This window comes from Branchiostoma floridae, chromosome 2 (assembly GCF_000003815.2).
Source record: "Branchiostoma floridae strain S238N-H82 chromosome 2, Bfl_VNyyK, whole genome shotgun sequence".
Taxonomy (NCBI): Eukaryota; Metazoa; Chordata; class Leptocardii; order Amphioxiformes; family Branchiostomatidae; genus Branchiostoma; species Branchiostoma floridae.
In genome coordinates, this window is record NC_049980.1 from 21,307,010 (window position 1) to 21,326,648 (window position 19,639).

Genomic DNA, 19,639 nt, shown 5'->3' on the forward strand with positions numbered 1-19,639 from the left:
GGCGTGACAGATGTCTGGGCGCCACGCCGCACATCTGCGCACCACGCACTGCAGGAAAACAAATGACTCGAAGATGGCGGGCCCGGCGTCGCGACACAAACTTCCCTCGATATTCTGTTTCAAGTACGTAAACTGAGGATGTGTATGTTATAATACTCACATACGTAACTCCCTCTGCCGTTATGAGCAAGGGTAGGTCTCCGCAGCTTTAGTTGGCGCTGCTATAACTACAAGTTCCCGAAAGGCGGCATCGTCCTGCCAGCCTCCATGTCTCCGTCAGGAACCACAAAGGCTTCTGGGAACGTTCCAACAACGGTGATCTGCCCTTCACTTTTTACTGTAAGCTGATTGGTCAAATGTGATAAATTCTCCTATTTGATTGGCTTAAGTGGAAAATAGCTATTCTGTGGTTGGCTATTCAGAAAAACGTTCAAGTAAAACAGACCATCTCCAGGTTGATGAAAAATGCGGCAAGTTCAAATGTTTACTGAAGTAAGAGTAGAGTAATGTCATGTTGGAATGCCCAGCAGAGGTGTCCCCTGATATGTGTAAGAGATTGACTAACATTTGGTCAATAATTTTGAAGACCAAGGTTGGGAACATACACGCTACGCTGCCAATATGAAAAGGTAAGCTTTGCTACCAATGACTCAAAAAAAATGAAAGTCAAGTGATGTTTGACGAAGCCGAATTTTTGTAACTGACAGGGTTGGCGGAAACGGCTGCCCGGTCGGTCGGCGGAAACCGCTGCCCGGTTCGGTCCTGAGGTTGGTTTTGGGGGTTTCCAGTATTGCATACAGTAGTGTAAGTGAAGTAAACAAAATGCCTACTTAAATATTCCATAACGGTTGTTAGATGTAATGTTGCTAGATGTTCAAAGGAAACTGGCCAAATTACTTATCTTTTGAAAAAAAAATTAATTTGACATTTCTTTGTAAGATTGTCCCATTCCCAGCTGCTACTATTCGAACGTCCCCCAGTACAGAACGTCAGAAGTTTGCTACGTCAAGGTTGTACAGGGTGGCGGTCCTTTGATCTATATGTGCCGCAGGCGCCAGCGACAAAATCAATCAATTTTGACAGCACTACCGCACCGAGCTGTCTGACATGTCCGAGGAGAAACTATCTCTAAGAACTGTAAAAGAATTCAAATTTAGTTAAATCATTATACTAAAATGTACATTTACAAACGCATGGATTCAATTTTTTTGTGTCAGGTTCTGGTTTAAACTAATGTAGTCAATTATATATTAATTATGTACAATGTTTTCACATAATTTTGTTACTTCACACGAAAACGGCTCCGCCGTAGTCTTTCCTCCCCGTAAGCAAACTTGTCATCGAACATTGAATTCTTGAAAGATAAAAATGGTGATTTCACCAGCGTCTGAAGATTTCCCCCACAGCAATTCTTTGATTGATCCCGATACTATCTTCTCACATGTCGGAAATGATAAGATAATAAAGATAATAAAGATTTAACCAATGATTTAATAAATGTGTTCGTGGTCAAAGCACTGAAAGTCAGCATAATCCCATCCAGTCTCAGTTCGGCAGAGCGGCTAGAGCCCAAATAACACCGCGATAAACAACGTGGCCACGGTCGGCTCAAGAAAAATTCTTAGTTAGCAATTAATCTTCAACACGAATGACTCATACTCTGATCAATAGCCACATCTTATTTGTCTAAAGCTATTCCGAAGAACAAGTAATAATTAAGTTTACTACTGTCCCCTATTAGAAGCGCCTCACACATATCCATGTGGCCACACGCACTGCGTATTTGGGGTCAACGACCTAACGTTAATGTGCGCTGCATGGAATGCCGAAAACTTCCGATGAATCAAATCAATCCAACCTATAGTTTCCCATTCCAGAGTATATGAATATAAAACTAGTGTTGGGGATTACATTTTTGAAAAGAGAAAAAAAATCAAGGCGCAAATCAGTTCTTACGGTGAGGACACGGCGCGGCTCATTATCGACCTTATTAGTTATTACCAGTTAATGAGCTGGTAGCACCGAAATCTGGTGTTCACCGAAAACGTGTACAAAGTTCGAAATTTCGCCGTGTTTGTGTTTTCGAATTTCCGAAATTACGGTAATGTTTACGATATTAGCGCTACTATAAATTGTAGGGTCAGCCTACACGAGAAATGCACTTAAATTACTGCTGCGATAGCAAGCCACTTGTTTACATTTGGTGTACTCGAAACCCCCAAAACCAACCTCCGGACCGGACCGGGCAGCCGTTTCCGCCGACCGACCGGGCAGCCGTTTCCGCCAACCCTAACTGACACTAACAGCTGATATTAGTGATAAGCTCAGATTTTTCACTGATCTCGCTGCCCATGTGCGGGTAACAGGAATCCTGGGTGATATATTGGCCTGTCAGACGTTTTAACAGTCTTCTTCACTTTTGACATATTGACGTTACCCAGAATTGCTGTCGCCTGCACTTGCATGTATAGTGAGCTTATTCACTAGTCCACGAAACCAGTCCCTATATAAATATAGAATACAACACGGTGTATTCCGTATCACCCGAGCTACCAGCCCGACTGCGGGAAGGATCGCCCAAAGGCCCGCGGGTGGGCTGCGACCGATTTATTATTAATATGTCCTAACCCACCAGCTGGGACTGTTTTATTCATACCCACCCGAGAAAACACATATTTCGATGCGAAATGCACCAGAAGCTGAGAAAATGTTGTGTCCTCGAACAAAAAATTGTAACAACAGCAATTCTAACGTCCAAATTTGGTACATCTACATGTATTCGAATTTACATCCATGCCGTATTCGGCCCATTGAAAATAGTTTGATTTACTCGAAGGAAGCCTGTGTGATACAATCTAGAACTTGTGTGATACGGAAAGTTATCACACGGGCCGGAACACCCGTATCAAACGTTTTCGGGCTGGCGGAAACGACTGCCCGGTCGGTCGGCGGAAATCGCTGCCCGGTCCGGTCTAGAGGTTGGTTCTGGGAGTTTCGAGTATACCAAATGTAAACAAGATAGCTTGCTATCGCCGCAGTAATTTAGATGCATTTCTCGTGTAGGCTGACCCTACAACTCACAGTAGCACTAATATCGTAAACATTACCGTAATTTCAGAAATCCGAGAACGCAAACACGGCGTAATTTCGATCTTGTTTACCTTTACGTTTACGGTGAACACTAGATTTCGATGCTGCCAGCTCATTAACGATAATGAACCGCGTGTCCTCACCGTAAGAATTGATTAGCGCCTTGATTATTTTTTTTTGCGAAAATGTAATCTCCAACACTAGTTTTATATTTATATACTCTGAAATGAGAAAACTGTAGGTTGGGTTGATTTGATTGATTCATCAGCTCAGAAGTTTTCGGCATTCCACGCAGCGCACATCAACGTTAGGTCGTTGACCCCGAGCGTGTGTGACCACGCGGATATGTGTGAGGCTATTAGGGGACAGTAGTAAACTTTATTATTACTTGCCCTTCGGAATAGCTTTAGACAAATAAGATGTGGGCATTGATCAGAGTATGAGTCATTCGTGTTGAAGATTAATTGCTAATTAAGAATTTTTCTCGAGCCGACCGTGGCCACGTTGTTTATCGCGGTGTTATTTGGGCTCTAGCCGCTCTGCCAATATGAGACTGGATGGGATTATGCTGACTTTCAGTGCTTTGACCATGAACACATTTGTTAAATCCTTGGTTAAATCTTTATTACCTTTGTTTATATCTTATCATTTCCGACAAGTGATCACTCAAAGCAGCAGCTGCACTAGATACCTTACTCTTCTGTATGCAAATACTCGAAACCCCTAAAACCAACCTCCGGACCGGACCGGGCAGCGGTTTCCGCCGACCGACCGGGCAGCCGTTTCCGCCAACCCAACGTTTTCGCGTCACAGGTATGACACAATAGCGTTTACGGTTTATAACACTTTTGCTGTTATGGGACAATGTTATTGGGGGCCCCTTGAATTATGATTTAATGAGGCAAACCCTCACCGAACCTGGGCTGCAAGAATTCAGGGGAATTTGCGACGGTGCGGCAAAAGTATGAAGACAGTAACCAACAAATTTATGCAAAGGCGCACTCCTCTTGCTATTACTCCCGCATTTGAATGAGTGAAAATCTTTCAAATTTGAACCAGTGGAAATACAAATATGAAATAGAAGACTAAATTTAGAATGCAATCTGTACCAATCATTGTTCACTAGCTTATGAAGTTATGTGACCAATTTGTTTCCTGAATCCATATCCGTGTCAGAGTCACAATTAAAGGAACCTGAAAAGAGGGACCTTTGTTATGTAATATATATTTTATCAAACAATAGTCAATACTGCATGTATATTGCAGGTCCAGGCCTGGAGTCTTTACTCACTTCACAGCATGGTTTTCACAGAGTGTCCCTGAAGAGACAGTAAGAGCATGGTGTAAGTATGGATCTCGGCATTGATAACATTACACCATTCAATCAGAGACTAGCTGTATGTCCCGGCCTGCATTTTATTGCTTTTTGACATTTTCATATTTTTGCATTGCTTTTTAAATGTCAGGGTGCTAGCTAGTGCATTTTAGTGTAGTGGGCCACTACGCTATATTAAATTTGCAACCACTACGCTAAAATGACTAATTTTCAACTAGCGTAGTGGTACTTTGCTATCATTTACTTGCTGCAAAATGTCTATCAAATATGAAAAATGATGATACCGTATGCCACTATAACTTACCCCAAAGTCCTTCAAATTACATGTGATGTTAACAGAGTTACAGTAAGTCCCCCCACGGGTACCCTTATCCTGCCAACATTTTACTAGTAAGATTATTTCCAAAATCACACCATCCCCCCAATTGCCATTACCACTACGCTAAAATAATTTCCTGGCTAGAATCCCGTATGTGCAGACAAAGGTGGTCATGATGGGATTGGCTTATTCATAAGTTATTGTAGAAAGATTTTAGTTTTCCCTTTTAATTTTGTAACAAACCGAAACTACATCTGAAAACTGTAAAGAGTTGTTATATCTGCTGGATTTCTGCAGTGAAGGTATTATAACCCCAATAGTGCATAAGCAAGTCGACCGATGATGATGATGAGGTATTTACAAGGCCTTATTCTTGCACTGGTCTACGCAATGCTTTCCCTCAGTACAACAAGAAGGTAAACTTGCAGACCAGAGCTGTGCCAAGTTTCTCTTCAGTGTGGAGGCTGACTGTCCAGACACAAGAGAGTAAGTTGAAAATATTTCTATTGTACCATTGTACTGATAGTAGATTTAGGATTCATATGATAGCATATATCAGCTACCAGTGTAGAAGTGGACAACCCCCTTGGCCACAAAATCTGCCAGCGAAGCCGAATCCAAGTCCGTTGTTGGACTTATGAAAGTTTATCAGTTTTAATACATGGCATGGATAATGACAGCTACTTTTCCAACACAAGGGTAGCGGGCTCACCAAATTTATAACCAGTCTTTGGTCCTGAATGCTCTCAGACTTGACATGTGACACTTTGGAAATTTGACTTGGTCAGAGGGTATGTTAACTTCAAATGATAATGATGTTGACAACAAATACAACATTGCAGGAAATGTTTTCACCAACAACACTGGCCTCCTGGTCTACATTTCATTGTTATCAATCAATCAATCAATCAATCAGTCAATCAATCACCTTTATTTAAAATGGAATGCCCTGTCCGCCTTAGCCGCTCTTCTCAGAGGTCCAGTGGAGGGGAGGGGTCATGGCTCATGGGATAAAAATAATGAATAAATGTTATGTGGAAATTTGTATTGAGTTTTGTACTGAATTTTCAGATTCTTCCGGAGTAGCCTTTACCTTGATGACAGGCTGTCCATGTTCCATGCTGACTTTGTTGATGCTACTGTCCAACAAGGAGACATGAGTGTGGTACCAATAGGCATGTATGTACTACCTCCACCAGAGCTGCATCCTGGTAAGTGTGTACATGTAGGTAATGTTGGCAGTGCAATTTCCATGATGTCCTGATACTACTACAAGTTTTATTTTATCTTTCCTTTCAACCATATTTCTTTACATTGAAGAAAAGGTACTCTCCAGTTATCAAAAGTAGTAATGGCATCTGGTATATCTGCAGTGCACAGATGGACAGTATGTATATTGTCATACTATCTCATACTCATATGACTCATAGCATGTAAATTCAAAGACTTTCACATTTGATATTTTTATTTCAGAACTAGAGAAGAGAGGCAAACTAGCATGGATGAAGACTACAGGATGCAAAGAAACCATCCTACCTTCAAATTGCAGGAAAGATTCAGTGAGACCATCATTTATTAAATCACATTATCATGTAATTGAATCAATTCCCTCATTACCAAAGTTTGTTGGTTTGTAACAACTAGTGTCACACACTGAGGTTAGCACTGAATTCCCACTGGAGTAGTAAAGCATAAATTGTACAAGTAAATGAACTCCATTTGTCTATCAGGAAGACATAAAAGAAGATTCAGTAACAGGAGAGAACATTGTTGGACAGAGGGAAGCCTTATCTAGCCTTGCAGATAGTGAGAGGCCTCTTGCCGCTGATAGTTCAGGTAGATTGTCAGTGCTTCAAAATTTTCAAGTTACAGTCAAGTTCCTTTAATATCCATTGTCTCTTTCTGGAGTTAAATTTTTTTTAACTTGCAAGAAGTCTGAAATTCTCAAAACTATCTTTTTTTCACGTGTAGAGAATGTCACTGCTGTTACTTTTACAAGTACTGTTGTACAAGCCACAAAAAGCCAGGATCATGGGGAGGACATCCAGCAACCAACAGGCTTTGATGAAAGAACTTCTAATGAAGAAGTGACTGAAGCACAACCAAAACAAGGGAACAACAGCAAGTAAGAACATTTGTGGAACCCCCTTTTCTGTTCATAAAATCACAGCCAAACGTGAAACAAAAAATCTTTGACACCAAACAATCTCTCAAGTAGTACACCAAATTATTACATATAAGAATCTGAACTGTTTTTGTTTCCATCAGCTAATATGGAGGTCTATTTGTTCCTTCTAGGTCAGCTAGCACTAGCTATTCATTAGAACCAGAACACAGTACTAAAGCACACCCAGATCCAGGTGACTCATGCAGGGCACCACATAGGTTCTTACACAGCAGACTGGATGGTAAGTTGAACTCAGTCTTTCTACATCCTGACTTGTGAAATGTAAAAATATTATTTCATAAATCAAGGGGAAAGGAAATATTGTCAAATCTTTATCCATGCTACTAGTCTTTCTGGCAAGTTTTACGAGCACCATTTTAGGACTATCTAAACAAACAGGAAAGGTAGGAAAAGTATGTACCATTTCTCCTTGTATTTAGCACAGATGCTTTGCCTAGTCAAATTACATGTTATACATTTGTGTATTTTGATCCTCATTCAGATATTCCTCATGTTGCTGACCTCCGGATGAGAAGTGAAGTGTTGCAAGATTTCATTCCAGGTTCAAATGGATTCAATGTCAAATGCCGCAGTAAGTGATTCCTGGTACAGTGTTTACTGTAGTTTCTGTTCAAATATATATAGGGCAGTTGCTATTTTTTTAAAATCAAGTATACAACTGTTATAGGGGATGATAAATTAGACCCTGATTACTTGTCGCAAATAAAAAAACTTATTCTGACAATGGAACTTCCTTTAGGTCAACTGCTGTTTGTTGCATTGACAAGGTATTGTGTAAAATAATTCAGTGTCACAATTTTCTTTCTACTGCACTCTTTGCTGTTGTAAATATTGTTGTAACTGAATTTGTACATAGCCAGAATTTGAATTTGATGTGAATTTGATGATCAGAAATAATGTACATGACATTTCCAAATACACTGTATTGTTGTAACTGAATTTGATTTGCCAGAATTTGATATTAATCACCAGAAATGTGTACATGTACATTTTGTACTCCAGAGCTTGGCAACAATCTTAGATGATGGATTTACCACAGAACAGGAATTGTGAAGTGTCATTGAATTGTTTTATGTATGAATGGAAAAGAAGACAACAAGAAAACAAAACCAAAGTACATGTGTATTTACATGATGATTGTACAATGTACATCCTCCATGAAAAATGGAGGTAGGATTTTTGGTATGAGCATGTGTGTGTGTGTGTGTGTCTGTGTCCATGTCTGCATTTTGTGGCCAGCATAACTCAGGTGTCTTAGCAGCTTGCCCCTTAGCAGCCCAATCTGTGATAGAGCTGGGACCAAGGCACATTCAGATTAATCTATGAAAGCTCATTCTAATGCTGGGTAGATACACGGATCCACCTACTTCTTGAAACCACTTCCAGTAATGTTATTCTTAACTAAACTCTTATCCACTCAAGTAAGAGTAGGCAGGCTAGTCCATGTGACTAGTTATCAGGCAAACAGTCCAAGATCATGAATTGGAGGAAGCACAAATTTACTTTCAGTCAATGTTATTACAGTCATCCAAACTTGTTTTCTTCTCAGACTCCATACAAAGAGAAGTGATGAAATGGGGTGATCACATGCAAATTACATTTCAGACTAGGAAATGACACTTTAGGTATGAAGTAATGTACATCTTAACATGTATTCTCATTTGCATTGAGCTCTTCAAAACGCACTGTATTGTATCCGGGGAAACAAAAACCTGTTAACAGTCTACTAGTAGGACATTATGTGGAAGCTTGTTCCTACAAAGTTTAGACAAACAGTCATAGCAATATTCATGTCATTCTGTCCACTATAGCTGTTATGTGAGTTTATAGACCATCTCCAAAGATGAGCTCCAGTGCAGCCTGGACGTCTCCACCCGTGGCCTGCAGGGCCCGTAGGCTCAGCGCGTCATCCGTGATTCCCATCTCACGCATCTGCTGCAGCTGGGACTGAACATATATGCAAAATATCAGAACTGAGGATCTTACACTAGAAACAAAAGGAAGTGCAGTGGGCAGTGAAGCTGAAAGGAGTTGTCAAAGCCTTGTGTCAGTGAGGAGTGGATAAAACAAGACAGTGGGGTGGCCTGGAGAAAAAGGAAGTGGGATTTATCAATAGTTCTAGTCACCTTCACAGGAGTCTACACCACCACCTGACTGGATTGCAATACACCTCAGGTCATGGGAAACCATGCATTACTGACTCACACACTCGATATTCTGCGTGACAACCAGTAGAACTGGTACCTGTGTGGCAGCTGTTAGGGCTTGCTGCATGGCCTGACTGAACAGGTCCTGGGTTATCATTGGCCGAGAGCCTGCCGGTTCTCCCCCACTGGCAGCTGCTGAATTAGTAGAACTAGTGGGAGTGGTGGCAGAACTAGATCCACTTGTGTTAGCTGTCGGTCTCTGTACAGCAGACGACATGCAGCACTATGAGTCATACAACTGTCCTCATACTACCCTGATACATTTTTAGATATCTGTAGCTACCGGATGTGAAAAATGCACAGCAAGCTACCAGCCATAAATGTACTTATGTTAGATCTGGACTAAAGATTATCAAGCACTAATTGAAAACAGTACATAGAACCATAACATCTTGACACAACACCTCACATGCTTCAGCTTTCGATGGCTCATACCAAAGATTAAGAACAACATCTTCACATCGCAATTACTGATCCCATTCACATTACCTGTAGCACCTCCTGTCCCCCTTGTGGCTGCATGTTCATGGCTGCTGTAGCTAGTGCAGAGGCCAGTTGTACAGGTGTGATGGGGCTTGGTGTGGCAGCCTGGGAGTCGTTGCCTCCCACACCCTGTAGCAAACAACAACAGTCTGAGGACCAGTAGATTCAACAGAAAAGACTTGCACCAAGGGTTTCTACCTTATGTTCCTAAATATAGTTAACTACCTTCTGCAATGTATACCTTTGTATTGGAAGAAAGTTAATCATTGTACTGTGATACTACAAACACAGATGAGCTTCCATGATAACAGTCAAACCTGTCAGCATCTTACGATTCTTACCTGGTCAGCTGTCTCCATGTCCTCTTCCTCCGAGTCCATCCCAAACAAGCCCCCTCCACCTGAGCTGGACCCTCCCTGGGCTCCCCCTGATGCTGCTTCCTCATTCACAGCTGTGGCAATCAGGGTGGCTGCCTGCACCAGGCAGGGGTGGGCTGTCACTATTCTGTGGAGAAGGGCACAATATCATTGAGAAATGGACACCTTCAAGATAGAGCCTTGGTCTAACATATCTATTAAACATCTTAGTTCCTTTGAATAAGGAAAAGAAGGGAATTGACGTCTTTTAGAAAAAATCAAGGTCTTGGAAAGAAAGAAAGAAAATCTCTTACTTTTGTACTTGAGCTGGATCTGCCAGGTTCATCAACAGCTCTCCGTCTCTCAGCAAGGCTAGCAACAATTGCGAAGATAATACAAAATTCAAGATTGAGCCCTGGCAAGAAATTTACCTACTGAAAGAATCAAATGAGTAGATAGGTCAGCTATTGATGCTAAATACTATGCATTGTATGCAATTTATGAGTACAACTATTAACAACAAAACTAACCCAATGCTATTTGATCAGAAGCCAGTCCTGGTGTTGCAGCTATCACACTCTCCATTGTTACAGGATTACTCAGGACACGTTGGACCTGGAAAGGAAAGTATCAGAATGATTCACATATAGTACTATCACTACAGTACAGTAGGATTGACTTTCATTCCAACACAATAAAAGTAGACTTGATGAGTAATTGTCTCCATGATAACTGAGAACCTGATTGCTCATAACATATGACCTTTAGTAAGTTACTGGTGGTTTAGTGGTTATACAGTACCAACAAGATGAGACAGAATGTATTTCTCACTATTTCCCTATGGGCAGGGTTGAGCAGGGCAGACTGTAGAGCCACCAGGAGTTGTCTCACAGCAGTTCCTCCAGCTGCTTCTAATACATCAGACAACAACAACAAAAATCAGACAAAATAATGCATACAAATACAAAATCATTCTCAAAATTGAACAGCTTTGCTTGGATTTGCTTGTATGTCTTCATGTATCTCTGATTTAAGTTTACTGAAACCCACTTACAGCAGAAGGTATTGTTTAATAAGACAGTATCAGTGTATACTACTATCACCAAAATGCAATATCAATATGTTGGGAATAGCATTCTGTACCTGGTTGTTGTTGCTTCTCAGTTGTCCGTTTCCTGAGAACATGCACAGTGCTGCCCTTGGTTACTCCATAGCTCTCTAATGTCTTGCTATCTCTCAAGCAGCATCCACAGTAGATGAGTTCTGAAAAATACACAACATAAAATTTTTTGCTTCATCAAGGGTAAATTATGGCACAAGAAGGTGACTCCCTATTACATCTTGGTTGCAAAGCCAGGTACCTCTTATCGGTGGCATCTTCTAGACCAAGGCATCACGTCTAGCCCAGTTGATTTTTTCAACAATACAATTTTTGTTTGACAAGAACGACACCTGCAAAAACAAAAATTATTTATGAGTCCGAAGCAAATCTGTGACGTTTCACACCTAGAAAGAAGCTTATATATACAACCAAGGAGCTCTGATATAAAAGCTCCTTGATACAACGCGTCTAGCGTCTAGCTTCTTCTAGATATGTTCTTGATGTGACTCAAAAACTTTGTAGACGACAGCCATTGAACCCAACGAACATACGTGTAGAACAAAATACACCGGCGGCACCACGGCATGACGTGCACAAAAATTTATTTCACCCTACCTAGCTCCGAAGTCGGGCAATCAAGTTTTGAAGCGACCTGCGTTCGGAAGATCTCCACACTTTCAGACAATTCTACCTCTTCTAGACTGAACCGTTTCGCAAGCTCGCGCAAATCTCCATTTTTTTCCTTGAAGTCCAAGCGAGTTTTTACGTTGATGGTCGCCATGTTTGTTTTCTATCACTGCGTACATTAACCTTTCACCCCGCAAGATGGCGCTTGTGTCTTCTAATTGGTGACGTCATCCCTGAGTTGGTCGACACCATGCACCAAGGAGGTTACATCCGACACGGGTAACACCATAAACCATTTATAGTCTCGGCAAATCTTTAAAAAGTTCTTAACCTTTAAATGGTGCACTTTATCATAATGCTTAAAAATGGGTACCGTTTTAGCTTCTCACGTTGAAGACAAGATAAGCCATAACTCCCTCTATACATCAAATAATGGTACAGCCTGCCAGGTTGGCTACGGCCACGTCATCACGTTGTTTCCCAAAATAGAAAATTACGCCTGTCTTGGTTATTGTGTCTTCCCGTTACTACACTGAGGTGGAAGTGTTGACGTTGCCGATATAAAGAAGACTGGTTCTCACAGGGCTGACGACAGTGTGTCTTATCAACCCAGCTGGTGGGATACACGTTTGCCAGGGTGAGTTGGAGATTTTCTGACTGAAGACATGTCTGTTTTGGCGATACAAAATGAACCCGGAAGTTGGATATTTGGAGAAACTGTTGCAAGAAGCAGATGTGTTGGTGGAAAAAACTCAAGACAGGTAATGCTAGACCGTAGTCATATCTGTGTGGTGATTATCATGATTCTTCTAAGCCTATCAACGTTTACATTAAACACATATTACTTTCACCAAGGAGGTTAAAAAGGACTTGATGTCAGCAGGCTTTCTTTTGATTCTGTTTTTTATGCTTGCACAAAGATGACTGCAGCTGCATCATTATTTTAATAGCATCATCAAATAGCGAGATCTTATTGCTACGTAATGAAATTGAAAGATTATTTACTAAAATTCAAAAACACTTGTTAAATGGTAGCATAATAGACTTTAGAGAATAGAGATGTAAACATTAAAACAAGAATGAAGTTGTTAACATGATGTGCTTTAATGTGCTCTTTTTTTGCGATGAATTTCAGTTTCCTCATGTTGGCATGATATATATAAGATGCACCACGGTGTATCCCGTATTGCCCTCAGTCCTGGCCCTACAGGTTACAGTAGATACATGCCAGCTCTCAATATTTGTACCAAAAAATGTATCTGTTATACTGATAGCTACTGCTTTCGATGACGACATACATGTACAGTTATACTGGTTGACTGACGTGTCCAGTGAGCACTAATTACATATACACATAATTGAGCCATTAAGCTGAGCTGGTCAAACTACCGAGTTCTAAGTAGTCAGGTGACCTGTCCGACCAGTAGTGCTGGGTCGAGTTAATTGAGGGCATCACTGTAAAACATGGCATCACCGTGCCAGGATGGCGTTACTGTCATTATGGTTTGTCTATTTCGTATTATTTCTATAATACTGTTCATTCTAAACTTGTGAGGATAATTTACAAAAGTAGTTATTACCTTGACGTAATAACTGATTTGATTTGTAATTTGGTGGTAGAGTCAACTTGTGTACAGTAAAGACATACCTACTGAGTAAGCATACCTCAATTTCTACATGTAAAATTCTGTACTGCATGTATGCCTCTCTGTAACTACTCCAGTCAATACTGCTACAACTATTGCTCTGTAGGGTTCTTTGGGAGTTGCAGTAAAACTTTGTTCTCTTAAAACATTGAAACAAGTCGAGAGATGCTTCTTTGACAACTGTCCTATCAGTTTTTAGATAAGTTGTATTGGAAACAGGTCAAGGACATTTTTGAATAGGCAAAAGAATGATAGTATTCATTCTATATCATAGGTCTGTTTTCAGTTTAGACTTCTTCATGATTTGGTTATATATGTACACTTGGTGCAAGGACCCAAATACTTCATGAGTTGAAAATTAAATGGTATTGATATTCAAGTGAGAATGTAGATATAGACCAAATGTCATCAGAGTCATTAAATGACTACTCATTATCTCCATTCTGGCCTTGAAGCATGGTTTGTTGCCTTCAGCTCACTTCATATTGGTAAACCGTGTGCAGCATTTTCCTAGCAAGCTGCAAGCTTCTGTTGTGTCACTGGTTACTCTGTGCAGTTCTGGCTGGCTTGTTGAACAGAACAATTAAATGTTGTTTGAGTACACTCTGCCTTCAATATTTAAACATTTTGATAGCATTTTCTCAGTGTAATAGTTGTTTTCAAGCACAGTTCCTTTCATAATCTTGTACATGTATTGTTCTTTCAGATGACAGACGTACAGACTCTCCCAACAGTCAGCATCGCAGATGATGTGAATGTCCTGGATCTCCTGTTTGATGACAAGGAAGGTGTCCTCATAGATGACGCTTTTGTAGGATCAATGGGATCAGATGATTCCAGTGGTTTGTCCCCCAGCTCCAGTGATTTGGTGAGTTACCCCAAACTAAACTAACATGCTTTGTAGGGTTGAAATAAGTCAAAAGTGCTCGACGTTGCTACATAACAGGCCAAGACTAAAATTGTCACACATCAGTCTTTACAGCACAATGCACTACTTGTAACCTATATTGTCTGCGCTTCTTGTTTTTGGACATTAATTTATTCTGACATTGCAGACCTTAACCTTATCCAATGTCAATGTTTCTCCTTCAGGGCAGTGAAAATGGGACGTTCATGTTTCCAGAAGACAACCTGGGCTTCTCCGACCTGATGGAGGCCATTATGGACAGGAACACCAGGAAACCAGCAGACTTGCAGCAGGTAATGTCTGCATTCAAACTTAGGATTTTTTTCTTTCCCTTTGCTAAAGAGGTCTCTATCTGTCAGTGATACTAGTGAACACTGTGTAAGGCATGATGGTACAGGGATGATGAGTGCCCAACTCTTGTTATTGCAGAATCCTGCAACAATATCCACTGTGCAGACATCAGGCACTATGGATGAGGAGGATGATGACGACAATGCGGGAGACTCTGATGTCTGTATAGACCTGCGTAAGTTTCTTTAAGATTTACATAGGCTCTTGCATCATGGCACCTGAGTTATACTATTGGTGTGATAAAGTTAGATAGCATAGCAGGGTAGGAAAAACATGGTTATTACAAACAATCCAGACATAGTGCTGAAATTCAGTAACATGCTTCTCATCTCCTTTGTCAAAACATGTCATTTTAGATTGTAAAGTTAAGCAGATAGCTTCAAATGAACTGTCGTGTTGCTACTACAAGTACCAGTGCCAGTGCTTCTTTTTTGTAGAATGTTTTTACGGTTTACAGAGACCATTGGTAATTGGGTAATGAAGTGACAAAATGTTATGTATTTCCAGCATGGGGTGCTGCAGAAGACTACTTCAATCAGGACTCTCCTGAAGTCGACACTGACAGTATGACACTCCCCATGTACACCAGGAGTGGAACTAAGGTCAGCATTTCCCCACCTTTCACATACTTCTGGTAGTTAACATGCAAATGCCTAAGCCTAAATTAAAGCCCAAATGATCAGAAAATTGGTATGGGTGTACCTTTTTTGCTTTCTGATATTGTGGTAGCTTTTGGATTTGAAACAGTTACTTTTGAATTTTGAACAGGTATAACTTTGGAATAGTGCAGTTTCACATATGGGTGATTTGAGAAAAAAATCATTTGTTTTGCAGGAGATAGTTGTAAAATAGTCCTTCTCTGAGATAGATATAATGCACTTGTTCTTAATCACTGTTATCAATGTCTTGCAGTTTCCTGAGCTAAAACTGACAGATGAAGAGAAGAAACTACTCAATGCAGAAGGTGTCACATTGCCACAGCATCTCCCACTCACCAAGGTACAATTCATGACGTGCTTTCAATCATTTATATCACTTTTTTCCTGTTGCAGCCAATTCAAATCTCTTACTAGAGTCTTAGTTTGCATTCAAGTCAATTTGAAATTAAAAGAACATTTTCCAATTATTATACAGCAAGAAGAGAAGGCACTGAAGAGAGTGCGAAGAAAAATCAGAAACAAGGTAAGGTTATATTTGGGACAATTATAGAGCATTTGCAAGTATATCCAATTATTATTTTTTGCCTAGAAATGATTTTGTTTACATGGATTATCTAATTGTACATTGTTCATCCCTTTTAGATCTCTGCACAGGAGAGCAGAAAGAGAAAGAAGGTGTACATGGATGGACTGGAAGACAGGTAAAACTGTCACAACTTTAACTGAGAATGTCAATTACTTGTTTGTCAAACTGATGATGATTCGTTAGGTGGGTACATTGCTAGGTATTTATGATTTTTGTACACAATCAATTACAATTATTGGTTGTGTACTCAAAGAGCTGTTATACCCAGAGAAGTGGATGCTAGAAAGCAATACACCAGATGGTGAGAATCTAATGTCCATGACTGTTTTATGTACAGGGTTAAAGCCTGCACAGCCCAGAACCTAACTCTGGTGAAGAAAGTACATCAACTTGAAAAACAAAATGCGTAAGTACCTCTAGGTCTATATAATCCCCCCGTTAGTCTTTCAAAGTTGTTTTTACTGTTTTATCTTCGTCATGCATTTTAACTTTATCATGTGTTGACTAGCCATTATTATGCGATGTATATTCTGCATTTGCTTCCTCTAAGTTGCCCTCACCAATTTCTGTAACAGTGATTCTTCTATGGGGTTTCTAATCAGGTTTCTGGTCATGACATGTTTTGCAGCACTCTCATGGATCAGCTGAAGAAATTGCAGTCGCTGATCACAAACAGCACTAACAAAACAACACAGACCAGAACTATTGTCATGGTATGTAAAATATTATGTTATATAGTCTATTATATAGTATATCTATCTAGTCTTGCTACCTATCCCCTGTTGTGCACTACCTTCATCATTACTGAATAACAAAATGTCTGAGATTAGAATTAAATTTTGAGATGATTTGCTGATCGAGTTGCATTCAGCATCATTAGGAATAACTACCACTTTGTAGGGATGTAAGTGCATTTTGTATGTATTTGACTATTCAGTAAATAGTACCGGTATATTTCAAAGAACTAATTATAAATGCTTCCCAAAGGTCTAAATGTTTTCCAATAAAAAAATGATGGAAAGAAATATTATGTTTCCTCTTCCCTAGGTGCTGCTGCTGTCCTTCACACTGCTGATCTTCCCCAGTCTCAGCCCCTTCAGCAAAAGTCCTGAGTCTGACTCTTCAGTTCAGGGCCACGTGCCAACAGGAGGTGAGTCATTAAATGTCAGTTGCTTAGGGCTTCACCACACATTTGAGCTTTATCTTTGCATATCTCATCAGGAATAGCAGAGATAGGCAGGGCTCGAAATACCACATGCATATGCAAGTTTGTGCATGTAAAATTGGTGTGGTGCAAGTTAGTTTAGACCAAACTTGCACCAGTGCAAGTTACTTTTGTCCTCTAATACTTGACATTAGAAAAAGCTTAGACACACCAAGAAAGTCTGTCATTGAAAGGTAAAAGAATATGCCTACCTGTCTGAAATAAAGTAAAATAACACTGAATAAAAAAAGCCTAAATTATTTATTTCTAAATTTGGTTAGACATCCTGGTAAACAATATTTTACGACAATTCCATGTCTACAATGCTAATGATTCCTATGGTGTTGTCTTACCTGATTTGCATATGAGTACATTTGCTATGTTCAACTGGTTTTTCCAGTTATAGGTACTTGTATTGGGTTGTTCTACCACTTCATTCTTGCGATGCTTAAGAATAGTGATGGATGTCACTCGAAGAGTCTAGAAGAAATCTATGGATCTTATCGAGTTGTAGACATTGAATTGTCATAACTTAAGCCTAAATTCGCCTTTTTATGAAACTGTTTGTACAATTCAAAGCCAAAAATAAAATAAATATCCAAACATGTGGTCTTTATGTATTCCCATTTACTCACATACATTTGCAAAATTTTAGAAGAGGAGATAAAGGGTTAACAGTTCACTATTTTGGGTTGTGCAAGTAAGTTTCTTTTGGTGCAAGTTACCTTTGGCTTAACTTGCACCGGTGCAAGTTGGCTGAAAAGTGTATTTCGAGCCCTGGATAGGTAACCACATTTTCCTTTCCCCTACATGTAGTTGTGTCCAGAAATCTCCTAAATGAGCAGTTCACCCGTGTGGGGGAGATGGTTGATGGGCTGGAGACGTCCCTGGCTGACCAGTTCTCACCAGCAGAGGAAGGCATCCCCGCTGACCCACTCCAGGTCAGACACTCTTGCTCATTGTGTTTTAGTCTTCTTGAAACAAAACTAGGAAAATATTGGAACAGAAAATTTTACTATTGCGCATACTGAAAGCTTAAGTTGGAATTCCTAAGTAAGCAAAATAGAACTCCTAAAGTAGGCTTATTAGAAATGATAGAACCTATCTTTCCTTTATGTTAATTGAGTTCTAAATGTTATAGTGGAAGAGAAGTAGAAGTCCCTAACACATCATATGTTTGTAATCCCACAGGTATATGTGGTACAAAATACCAGTGGAGAGTCAGAGGGCCCAGATGCCACACAGTGGAAGGACATGCGTGTAGCAGAACGGCCTAGTGACCATAATGCCACGCAAAAGCCTGTCATAAAGCATTCTGATGAAATATAACCATGTACATGTATATTAATAAACAAAATGCTTTCAAGTTGACACATTGCACTATGTGAACGTTGTTTCCAACCTTTTCACACTAGTCAATGCAAAGGTGCAATTTTGTCCTTCTAATATATGAGATTACTTTTATAGTACTTACTACCACAAGGATGTGTTTGGAGTGTATACCCTCCAGACTAACATGATAAATATGTAAATGTTGATGCATGTTTTTGTAAATAAAAATCCCTGCTTGAATGTTTTATTGCTTCGACAGATGAACTCTCCTGACTGTTCACTTGCACAGGCACATACTTGTACAGAAAGCTATAAGAATGTATAAAAAGTGTTGATATGCTTGTGCATGATGTGACAAAGAGAAGGAGTTCTATGCTGCATAGGCAGTGATGTTTAGCAGATGAGTATGAGCCTCAAAGCCCTGAGGTCAGCAGTGGTGTAATTCTAGCACAGTTCCTATCCCATTTGTGGATGACATACAAAAGAGTGCTGTAAAAATGCATGTCACACATTAAAGGAAACCACAGTTAGCATTGCATTGTTATGGGGATGGAAATACAATGTAATGAAACTTGACAATTACTGCACAGATGATGTCAAAGTACATGTACACTTTGCAATATCATTGTAGGTATCAGTAATAGATGAATGACCTAAGCACATAAATAGTTATATAATCTTTGGTTTTATTTATCTTTTCAATGGAAGACATTGTTATTGTGTAGTGATGTACACAAAGTGTATCAAAGTAATAAAAGTGAGAAAAGAATGTTTCACAGACTTGCCTGTGCACTGAGAAGCTTTTCAATTTTGCTTGACATGTTTACCAATTAATAACATTAAAACTACAATATATGGTTATGCCACCTGGAACATGGATAAGTACAGTTCCCTGCACCTTTTGGCATGTGGTTTTTATATTTGTTGCATCTTTGCAAGCTCTCATTCCAGCTCAATCAGGTAAAACATAATTCTATCCACTGACCAGGGATACAAAGTACATTGTACATAGTTTACACACAGCTGATAGCAAATACACTTAATAAGTCAGTGCACTGATGATGTTTCTCTGGTTAATCATCTTGAGTGCACTTCATCAGAAGTCACCCAGTCAAGTTGCTCTACTCCACTGGTTCCAGTTTCAGGCAATGGAGGTGCACGGCTGGGTGGACGTGTGTTAAGTATTGCACACCTCCCACCTCCAGGGTTTTCACTGGACAATCTACAGAAGGAAGCATAAATTGAA

General features: G+C 39.9%; 5 protein-coding genes across 14 annotated transcripts in view; 2 read left to right on the plus strand and 3 right to left on the minus strand.

The window, feature by feature from the left end:
• LOC118406361 (methyl-CpG-binding domain protein 2-like) overlaps positions 1 to 334 on the minus strand; it is a gene marked incomplete in the record, with an annotated part of 12,434 nt that extends 12,100 nt beyond the window's left edge. The window contains 1 exon segment of the mRNA XM_035806330.1: positions 161 to 334.
• On the plus strand, positions 50 to 8,050 carry LOC118406346. Of its 2 annotated transcripts, none has more exons than XM_035806309.1 (9): positions 50 to 123; positions 4,357 to 4,433; positions 5,150 to 5,231; positions 5,817 to 5,956; positions 6,219 to 6,304; positions 6,476 to 6,581; positions 6,717 to 6,870; positions 7,044 to 7,153; positions 7,415 to 8,050. In XM_035806309.1, exons 1-9 carry the CDS (start codon positions 74 to 76, stop codon positions 7,510 to 7,512), a joined length of 903 nt encoding a protein of 300 aa, XP_035662202.1. In that variant the 5' UTR covers positions 50 to 73; the 3' UTR covers positions 7,513 to 8,050. The 2 variants fall into 2 exon arrangements, with proteins under 2 accessions (XP_035662202.1, XP_035662211.1); XM_035806318.1 differs by lacking the exon at positions 50 to 123 and adding an exon at positions 447 to 629.
• A 361-nt stretch (positions 8,051 to 8,411) lies between these two features.
• Positions 8,412 to 11,894, minus strand: LOC118406334 (ubiquitin-like protein 7). 3 transcript variants are annotated; one of them, XM_035806278.1, is made up of 9 exons: positions 11,697 to 11,894; positions 11,123 to 11,242; positions 10,811 to 10,890; positions 10,510 to 10,594; positions 10,294 to 10,351; positions 9,965 to 10,127; positions 9,630 to 9,752; positions 9,178 to 9,339; positions 8,412 to 8,880 (listed from the first exon to the last, which is right to left on the minus strand). In XM_035806278.1, exons 1-9 carry the CDS (start codon positions 11,860 to 11,862, stop codon positions 8,758 to 8,760), a joined length of 1,080 nt encoding a protein of 359 aa, XP_035662171.1. In that variant the 5' UTR covers positions 11,863 to 11,894; the 3' UTR covers positions 8,412 to 8,757. The 3 variants fall into 3 exon arrangements, with proteins under 3 accessions (XP_035662171.1, XP_035662178.1, XP_035662190.1); XM_035806285.1 differs by lacking the exon at positions 11,697 to 11,894 and adding an exon at positions 11,341 to 11,572; XM_035806297.1 differs by lacking the exon at positions 9,178 to 9,339.
• Positions 11,860 to 19,162, plus strand: LOC118406297 (cyclic AMP-responsive element-binding protein 3-like protein 4). 7 transcript variants are annotated; one of them, XM_035806267.1, is made up of 15 exons: positions 11,860 to 11,987; positions 12,246 to 12,345; positions 12,844 to 12,928; positions 14,061 to 14,222; positions 14,447 to 14,554; positions 14,691 to 14,787; positions 15,120 to 15,214; positions 15,525 to 15,611; positions 15,747 to 15,794; positions 15,914 to 15,972; positions 16,195 to 16,263; positions 16,486 to 16,570; positions 16,905 to 17,007; positions 17,878 to 18,002; positions 18,253 to 19,162. In XM_035806267.1, the coding sequence occupies exons 4-15, from the start codon at positions 14,061 to 14,063 to the stop codon at positions 18,388 to 18,390; spliced, it is 1,176 nt and encodes a 391-aa protein (XP_035662160.1). In that variant the 5' UTR covers positions 11,860 to 11,987; positions 12,246 to 12,345; positions 12,844 to 12,928; the 3' UTR covers positions 18,391 to 19,162. The 7 variants fall into 7 exon arrangements, with proteins under 7 accessions (XP_035662160.1, XP_035662129.1, XP_035662145.1 ...); XM_035806236.1 differs by lacking the exon at positions 12,844 to 12,928 and having other exon boundaries at positions 12,246 to 12,469; XM_035806252.1 differs by lacking the exon at positions 12,844 to 12,928.
• LOC118409042 (CST complex subunit CTC1-like) overlaps positions 19,060 to 19,639 on the minus strand; it is a 94,592-nt gene continuing 94,012 nt past the window's right edge. The window contains exon 23 of the mRNA XM_035809915.1: positions 19,060 to 19,615. Coding sequence (XP_035665808.1) covers positions 19,515 to 19,615 — 101 coding nt within the window. The 3' untranslated portion in view covers positions 19,060 to 19,514. The remainder of the gene's footprint in view (positions 19,616 to 19,639) is intronic.